The 9,917-nt window shown below is 38.9% G+C and overlaps 1 protein-coding gene across 4 annotated transcripts in view; it reads right to left on the bottom strand.

The window, feature by feature from the left end:
* Positions 1–582: 582 nt before the first annotated feature.
* Positions 583–9,917, bottom strand: part of MAP9 (microtubule associated protein 9) — a 233,574-nt gene continuing 224,239 nt past the window's right edge. For 3 of the 4 annotated variants that reach the window (XM_073645013.1, XM_073645005.1, XM_073644996.1), the window contains exon 14: positions 587–1,145. In XM_073645013.1, the coding sequence (XP_073501114.1) occupies positions 1,023–1,145 (123 nt within the window). In that variant the 3' untranslated portion in view covers positions 587–1,022. Of the gene's footprint in view, positions 1,146–9,917 lie in introns of all 4 variants that reach the window. The other variant, XM_073645021.1, reaches the window with a different exon arrangement.

Raw genomic sequence — 9,917 nt, 5'->3', positions numbered from 1 at the left:
ATCTTTATAGCAATAAAGGGGATTCCACCTCCATATAAACACCTATGATTTTTTAATGACATGGTCAAAAATTAAGTGTATTATGGATGTCATTTTTAAAATCATAGTAAGCACTTAAATTGCACTGTATAAATCAATATATTATTTTTACAATCAATTACGAATTTCTACAAAACTTAATTTTATAGGAAAAAACTGAATATTTCTGATATAATAAATTTCAGTCATTTATGTAACAATACCTTATAAACAAATTGTAATGCAGCAGCTTGCTGCATTGCTAAAATGTCCAGGGGGTGTGTTCTGGCTGACCATTTACCTCCCCCTCAGGTGACTGATCACATGACTGTGACATCATCACAGGTCCTGTGTGCACAGAAGGATATATAAATTCTGGTGGTTTTGAAACAGAGAGTGAGAGGCTTGGTGAGGCAAGAAGCCTGGTCCCTGTGTATGGAACTCCAATAGCCTGGAAGGCAGAGGCTGGATCCCTGTGTCTGGGATACCAGTAGCCTTGGAAGGCAAGAGGCCTGGAAGGCAGAGGCTGGATCCCTGTGTCTGGGATACCAGTAGCCTTGGAAGGCACGCGGCCTGGAGACTACGTCTGGGGAGCCTTAAAGCCACAGCTGTGGCAGAACAGAGCTGATAGAAGCAGCTGAGACCCGGGAAAGGTAAATCGGTGCTTTAAATGAATATTGATGCTGTACCGTGCTGAAGTCTGTATTTGAAGCCAAGCGAGCATAGCTGCCACTGGAAAGGCTCTTTGATATTATATGTGTAACATGCCTGCGAGCCACTGAGATGGACTATGTATAAGCAGTTTATGAAGGGTAATAAACTGCTGGATTTCATGTTACCGGAAAGCGTTGCATGTGTGCTTTAATTGACCCGGTGAAGTGAGTGTCCCTCAACATGATGAATAGCGCTACCTTACACAATGTTAAGAACTATTATAAAAAATACACAAATCTGTTGGAGGAGGATGGGAACTATTTATATCAGATTGCAGAAAAGGGTGACAATCATCTCCCTGATGGGATAGTTTTTCCTGGTGGACTCCATGGAGGAGGGTCATCATCTAATATAACTTGGAGCTTCTTATGCTTCTTTTCAATCTTCTCCTTCTCCTGTCTTTCTTTACTCTCCTGTAAATGAGAGGATACACTGGGTTATTACAACAGAATATTTGCACATTCTCTCATGGTTTTCTGGATCAATACTAGGGAATAAATTAGTAAAAATGCACCACTCTATGATTCGTTTGTCTACATTCTTAGCTTGATAGACATCTGTCTTTTTCAACCAAAGCAACTTTAATTATTTTACTTTATATAAATATAAAATTTTTCCTTCATAACATGGGACGCTACATACATGGCGGGTGTTATATAGCCAACACCTGCCTCTAACAGCAGCGCTCTGAGCTCACCCCGATAACTGCTATTTAACCATTTAGATGCCAAAGTCAATCTCTGTGACACTAATATTACTGTAACATGTAATCATCCCCGCAAATGCCTTGCTTTCTAAAAGGCCACTGTCATCGCCACCTTGGTATTCAAATGAAGCCCAGCCACAGGATCGGTAATTTCACTATATAGAATCAGTTGTAGAAGCGATTAAAGATCACAGGCTCCAGTCTCCAAGGGGGCTAAAAAAAAAGGCAGTAAAAAATATATAACCAAACACCATTCTCCCCCCCTCAAAAAAAACAAAGGAAACATAAAAATTTAATAAAACCTTCTTTTCCCCAAACTAAAATAAAGAAATTTAAAAATACACACATTTGGTATTGTCACGCTCACAAGAGTCCAATCTTTAAAAATATGAAATTACTGTGTAATATTCTTATGATAAATGCTGGAAAGAAAGAAAAATTGAAAACACCAGAATTGTAATTTTTTTGATAACCGCACCAATCCAAAATGATAAAGGCATCAAAACTATGAATTAACACATGTGGAATTATATACTTAACAAAAAAGTGTGAAACAACTGAAAATATGTCTTATATTCTAACTTCTTCAAAGTAGCCACCTTTTGCTTTGATGACTGCTTTGCACACTCTTGGCATTCTCTTGATGAGCTTCAAGAGGTAGTCACCGGAAATGGTTTTCACTTCACAGGTGTGCCCTGTCAGGTATAATAAGTGGGATTTCTTGCCTTATCAATGGGGTTGGGACCATCAGTTGTGTTGTGCAGAAGTCTGGTGGATACACAGCTGATAGTCCTACTGAATAGACTGTTAAAATTTGTATTATAGAAAGAAAAAAGCAGCTAAGAAAAGAAAAACGAGTGGCCATCATTACTTTAAGTAATGAAGGTCAGTCAGTGCGAAAAATTGGGAAAACTTTGAAAGTGTCCCCAAGTGCAGTTGCAAAAACCATCAAGCGCTACAAAGAAACTGGCTCACATGAGGACTACCCCAGGAAAGGAAGACCAAGAGTCACCTCTGCTTCTGAGGATAAGTTTATCCGAGTCACCAGCCTCAGAAATCACAGGTTAATAGCAGCTCAAATTAGAGACCAGGTCAATGCCACACAGAGCATGGCTACAACAGCATCTTGCAGCGGCATGCTATTCCATCCGGTTTGCGTTTAGTTGGACCATCATTTATTTTTCAACAGGACAATGACCCCAAACACATTTCCAGGCTGTTTAAGGGCTATTTGACCAAGAAGGAGAGTGATGGGGTGCTACGGCAGATGACCTAGCCTCCACAGTCACCAGACCTGAACCCAATCGAGATGGTTTGGGGTGAGCTGGACCGCAGAGTGAAGGCAAAAAGGCCAACAAGTGCTAAGCATCTCTGGGCACTCCTTCAAGATTGTTGGAAGACCATTTCCGGTGACTACCTCTTGAAGCTCATCAAGAGAATGCCAAGAGTGTGCAAAGCAGTCATCAAAGCAAAAGTTGGCTACTTTGAAGAACCTAGAATATAAGACCTATTTTCAGTTGTTTCACATGTGTTAATTCATAGTTTTGATGCCTTCAGTGTGAACGTACAATTTTTATTGTCATGAAAATACAGAAAAATCTTTAAATGAGAAGGTGTGTCCAAACTTTTGGTCTGTACTGTATATTTTTTCGGACTGCTTGACCTTCATTTCTTAAAGGAATGATGGCCACTCATTTTTCTTTACTTAGCTGATTTTTTCTTGCCATAATACAAATTCTAACAGTCTATTCAGTAGGACTATCAGCTGTGTATCCACCAGACTTCTGCACAACACAACTGATGGTCCCAACCTCATTGATAAGGCAAGAAATCCCACTTATTAAACCTGACAGGGCACACCTGTAAAGTGAAAATCATTCCCTGTGACTACCTCTTGAAGCTTATATAGAGGAAGCCAAGAGTGCAAAGCAGTCATCAAAGCAAAAGGTGGCTACTTTGAAGAACCTAGAATGTAAGACATATTTTCAGTTGTTTCACACTTTTTTTGTAAGTATATAATTCCACATGTGTTAATTCATAGCTTTGATGCCTTCAGTGTGAATTTACAATTGTCATAGTCATGAAAATACAGAAAAATCTTTAAATGAGGTGTGTCTAAACTTTTAGTCTGTACTGTATATATACATATATATATATATATATATACAGTTGAAACCAGAAGTTTACATACACTATATAAAAAGACACATATGCATGTTATTCTCAATATCTGGCATGAACTCAGAATAAACCTTTCCCGTTTTAGGTCAATTAGAATTACCATAATTTTTAATATTTGCCAAATGCCAGAATAATGAGAGAGAGAAAATGTTTTAAGGCATTTTTATTACTTACAGCAAAGTCAAAAGTTTACATACACTAAGATTACTATGCCTTTAAACAATTCTGGACTGCCCATATGATGCTGTCATGTGTTTTGGAAGCTTCTGATAGTTTTTTTGGAAATATCTGAGTTAATTAGAGACACACCTGTGGATGTATTTTAATGCACACCTGAAACACACTGCTTCTTGGTGAAGCATCATGGGAAAGTCTAAAGAAATCAGCCAAGAGAATTGTGGACTTGCACAAATCTGGCTCATCCTTGGGTACAATTTAAAGATACCTGAAGGTGCCTCGTTCATCTGTATAAACAATTATACAAAGTACAAACAAGATGGGAAGGTCCAGCCATCATTTCGCTCAGGAAGGAGACGGGTTCTGTGTCCCAGAGATGAACGTGATTTGGTTCAACATGTGCATATGAACCCAAGGACAAAAGCAAAAGACCTTGTGAAGATGATGGCGGAAGCTGTCAAGATTGTGTCAATAAACACAGTGAAACGAGTACTGTATCAACATGGGCTGAAAGGCCGCTCTGCCAGGAAGAAGCCATTACTCCAAAAGAAACATAAAAAAGCCAGATTAATGTTTTAAAATGCACACGTTACACAGACCTTCATTTTTGGAGACATTTCCTGTAGTCTGATGAAACTAAAATTTAACTTTTTGGGCATAGCATAATGACCAACGTTACGTTTGGAGGAAAAAGGGAGAAGCTTGGAAGCTTAAGAACACCATTCCAACTGTCAAAACACGGAGGTTGCAGCATCATGTTGTGGGGTTGTTTTGCTGCAGGAGGGACTGGTGCACTTCACAAAATACAAGGCATCATGAGAAAAGAAGATTATGTGGCAATACAGAAGCAACATTTCAAGAGATCAGCCAGGAAGTTAAAGCTTGGGCGGAAATGGGTCTTCCAAATGGACAATGACCTGAAGCATACTGCCAAAATGGTAATAAAGTGGCTTTACGATAATAAAGTCAGTGTTTTAGGGTGGCCATAACAAAGCCCTGTTCTCAATCCTATTAAAAATTTATGGGTAAAGCTGAAAAGGCAGGTGCGAGCAAGGCGACCTACAAACCTGGATCAGTCACACCAGTTTTGTCAGGAGGAATGGGCCCAAATTCCGACCAACTATTTTGAGAAGCTTGTGGAAGGATATCCCAAACATTTGACCCAAGTTATTCAGTTTAAGGACAATGGTACCAAATACTAATGAAATGTATGCAAACTTTTGACTTTGCAGTAAGTACTAAAAATGCCTTAAAGCATTCTCTCTCTCATTAGTCTGCCATTTGGCAAATATTAAAAATGATGGTAATCCTAATTGACCTAAAACGGGAAAGGTTTATTCTGATTTCAAGTCAGATATTGACAAAAACATACATATGTGTCTTTTTATATAGTGTATGTAAACTTCTGGTTTCAACTGTATATACGTGTGTGTGTATGATGTATATGTACACACACACACACACAAGTATATATAGATATAAAAACTTTGAAATCACACTGACCTGGAGAATTTTATTGCCAGGTCACTTTTATAGCACATAGAACGATGTAAAAATGAAACCCAAAAAACAATGGTTTAACTCCCCTGTTGGAATATTTGTTCCCGTTTTTCAAAACATTAGATGGAAAAGCAAATAGTCATTCAAAATTACAACTCGCCCGGTAAAAATCAAACCCTCATATTTAAAAGCGTAAAAATTAAAATTCACCACTCACGAAGAAGTTAAGGATGTGCAGGGTAAAGCAGCATAATTATGGTCCACCATGTTGTTAAACTAACCATTTTGTGGAATACCGATGATCATTTAATAAAAGAAGACTTTAAACAGTAATTCTATAATATTAATAATCTAACTAAACAGTGAAATGAGTCAGATGTTGACATTATTATGGGCCAAGATAATGACTGTAATATTTATATTGTGACGTACAATACATAATTCCTAGTAAGCCATAGTCCAGATATTCTGTAGTCCTTTACATTGCACAATTATGTCATGGAGAATCCGATTACCAGTTGTTCTTTTATCATAAATCACTTCTGTTACCATTAGACGTGATTCTGCGAGTAACAGACAATTCACTGTCCTGATAGATTAGCTTGCGTACCAGCAAAAGGAAAGTACAGTACATCCATTTACTACCATGTATGTTTTCTCTCTCTTTTCCAATATGAAATTGAGAATTTTGAGAAACACTGCTATACAGGCATATACAGTGGGTACGGAAAGTATTCAGACCCCTTTAAATTTTTCACTCTTTGTTTCATTGCAGCCATTTGGTAAATTCTAAAAAGTTCATTTTTTCTCATTAAAGTACACTCTGCACACCATCTTGACGGAAAAAAAAACAGAAATGTAGAAATTTTTGTAAATTTATTAAAAAAGAAAAACTGAAATATCACATGGTCATAAGTATTCAGACCCTTTGCTCAGACACTCATATTTAAGTCACATGCTGTCCAATTCCTTGTGATCCTCCTTGAGATGGTTCTACTCCTTCATTGGAGTCCAGCTGTGTTTAATTAAACTGATAGGACTTGATTGAGAAAGGCACACACCTGTCTATATAAGACCTCACAGCTCACAGTGCATGTCAGATCAAATGAGAATCATGAGCTCAAAGGAACTGTCCAAGGAGCTCAGAGACAGAATTGTGGCAAGGCACAGATCTGGCCAAGGTTAAAAAACAATTTCTGCATTACTCAAACCTCCTAAGAGCACAGTGGCCTCCATAATCCTTAAATGGAAGAAGTTTGGGACCACCAGAAGTCTTCCTAGACCTGGCCGTCCAGCCAAACTGAGCAATTGTGGGAGAAGAGCCTTGGTGAGAGAGGTAAAGAAGAACCCCAACATCACTGTAGCTGAGCTCCAGAGATGCAGTAGGGAGATGGGAGAAAGTCCCACAAAGTCAACTATCACTGCAGCCCTCCATCAGTTGGGCCTTTATGGCAAAGAGGGCCGACGGAAGCCTCTCCTCAGTGCAAGACATATGAAAGCCCACATGTAGTTTGCTCAAAAACACATGAAGGACTCCCAGACTATGAGAAATAAGATTCTCTGGTCTGATGAGACGAAGATAGAACTTTTTGGTGATAATTCTAAGCGGTATGTGTGGAGAAAACCAGGCACTGCTCGTCACCTGCCTAATACAATCCCAACAGTGAAACATGGTGGTGGCAGCATCATGCTATGGGGGTGTTTTTCAGCTGCAAGGACAGGACGAATGGTTGCAATTGAAGGAAACATGAATGCGGCCAAGTACAGAGATATCCTGAATGAAAACCTCTTCCAGAGTGCTCTGGACCTCAGACTTGGCCGAAGGTTCACCTTCCAACAAGACAATGACCCTAAGCACACAGCTAAAATAACAAAGGAGTGGCTTCAGAACAACTCTGTGACCATTCTTGACTGGCCCTGACCTAAACCCAATTGAGCATCTCTGGAGAGACCTGAAAATGGCTGTCCACCAACGTTCACCATCCAACCTGACGGAACTGGAGAGGTTCTGCAAGGAAAAATGGTAGAGGATCCCCAAATCCAGGTGTGAAAAACTTGTTGCATCATTCCCATGGAGACTCATGGCTGTATTAGCTCAAAAGGGTGCTTCTACTCACTACTGAGCAAAGGGTCTGAATACTTATGACCATGTGATATTTCAGTTTTTCTTTTTTAATAAATTTGCAAAAATCTCTACATTTCTGTTTTTTCAGTCAAGATGGTGTGCAGTGTGTACATTAATGAGAAAAAAAAAGAACTTTTTAGAATTTACCAAATGGCTGCAATGAAACAAAGAGTGAAAAATTTAAAGGAGTCTGAATACTTTCTGTACCCACTGTATATGAATAAAGTGCTACCTATATGATAGTACAGTCTTTGTATTATACGTAATAGTGGTCATATACACTTATGTCAATCAATTATGTCAGCGGAGAAGGATCTAATTTCAACATGCCTGATGCTTAGTTCTTAGAGGAGGTGACTGGTTGTGCCTTCCTTCCCTCTCCTCATTTGGAAGAGATGGATGCTTGGCCAGACCAATCATACATGAGGGGTCAGGGGTTTGGCGAGGCAGCATTTGGCCTACAGCCATTAAAAGTGTATGACAAGCTTATGGGTTAGATTCTTCACAAAAAGGTGAAAAGGGAAGAGCATTATGCAATACTGACAAGTTCATGGCTGTATCAGATAGACTGCATGAACGTCAGTAAGAACAGTGAGAAAAATAGATTACAAATGAGCATAGAACATGAAAAACCATGTGCCACTGATAATGAATAAATGTTATAAAATAATACTACATAGTTTACTACTGTGTCTAGTGTTGGAAACTGGCTCAGGATTCAAAGACTCCAGGGACCTATATAGCGGAAGGCCATTAATAGAGTGCGGACCTTAGTAATAAACCTTACTCACTGGTTTACAAGCATTATGTTCTGTAGCCCTCTATAATCTGACTCCTACTCTACATGTTACTAAACTGCGTAAAACATCCTTTGAAGCAATTTTTTCTTAATGCCACCAGGAGAATAATCAAAAAGCTGTGGTGGAGTAGACGTTCTATGGTGAAAGCTGGTTCATTTGTAGAGATTAGAAGAATTAGTAGCTGTATCTAACTCAGAAACAGACTATAACAGTTAATAAATAACATTTCTCACATGTCTACTTTACATCAGCACAATTTTGGAAACATACATTTCTTTTTGCTAGGAAGTTATAAGGGTTAAAATTTGACCAGTGATTTCTCATTTTTCCAACAAAATTTACAAAATTTACAAAACCATTTTTTTTGAGACCACATCACATTTGAAGTGACTTTGAGGGGTCTATAAGACAGAAAATACCTAAAAGTGACACCATTCTAAAAACTGCACCCCTCAAGGTGCTCAAAACCACATTCAAGAAGTTTATTAACCCTTCAGGTGCTTCACATTAATTTTTGGAATGTGCAGGGGAAAAATAAACATTTAACTTTTTTTCACAAAAATTTTACTTTAGACCCATTTTTTTTATTTTTGCAGGGGTACACCCCAAAATGTGTTGTACAATTTCTCCTGTGCATGCTGATACCCCACATGTGGAGGAAAACCACTGTTTGGGAGCACGGCAGGGCTTGGAAGGGAAAAAGCGCCATTTGACTTTTTGAATGCAAAATTTGCTGGAATCATTAGCAAACTCCATGTCGAATTTGGATAGCCCTTTATGTGCGTAAACAATGGAAACCCCCCACAAGTGACACAATTTTGGAGACTTGAACCCCCAGGTGCTTCACAAAAGTTTGTAACGTAGAGCCGTGAAAATAAAAACAAACAAACACATTTTTCCCACAAAAATTTATTTTAGCCCCAAATTTTGCATTTTCACATGGGTAACAGGAGAAATTGCACCACAAAATTTGTTGTGCAATTTCTCCTGAGCATGCAGATACCCCATATGTGGGGAAAACTATTGTTTGGGCGCATGGCAAAGCTCAGAAAGGAAAGAGTGACGTTTTCGAACGCAGACTTTGATAGAATGGTATGTGGGTGTCATATCGTGTTTGGAGAGCCCCTGTAGTGCCTACACAGTGGAAAACACCCACAAGTGACCGCATTTTGGAAACTACACCACTCAAGAAATTTATTTAGATGTGTGTTGAGCACCTTGAACCCACAGGTGCTTCACAGAATTTTACAACGTGGATCTGTAAAAATGAAAAAATAGGGTGGGTCACAGAATTTTATTACATTTTTACCACAAAAATTTTGTTTTAGCCCCAGATTTTACATTTTCACACTGGGAAATGGATAAAAATGGCACCAAACTGTGTCTCACAATTTCTGCTTAACGTGGCAATACCCCATATGTGGCTGTATAGTACTGCTTAGCCACACGGTGAGACTCAGGAGGGACGGAGCGCCATTTGCCTCCTGGAGCGCAGATTTTTCTAGAATAGTATGCAGGCTCCATATACAGAGCCCCTAAGTGCTAGAATAGAAGAATCGTCCCTCAAGTGACCCTATTTTGAAAATTGTAACCCTTTGGGAATTTATCTATAGGTGCAGTGATGATTTTGACTCCATGGTTCTTTTCCAGAACCAAGCAGCAGCGGATGTTGCTGAGTGAAAAATGCAAACTGCCG

The sequence above is a fragment of the Phyllobates terribilis genome, unplaced genomic scaffold (assembly GCF_046119375.1).
Source record: "Phyllobates terribilis strain yellow unplaced genomic scaffold, ASM4611937v1 Scaffold_1__5_contigs__length_1240528914, whole genome shotgun sequence".
NCBI lineage: Eukaryota > Metazoa > Chordata > Amphibia > Anura > Dendrobatidae > Phyllobates > Phyllobates terribilis.
The sequence above is the reverse complement of the archived record's forward strand: the minus strand, read 5'-3'. Positions and strand labels throughout refer to the sequence as shown.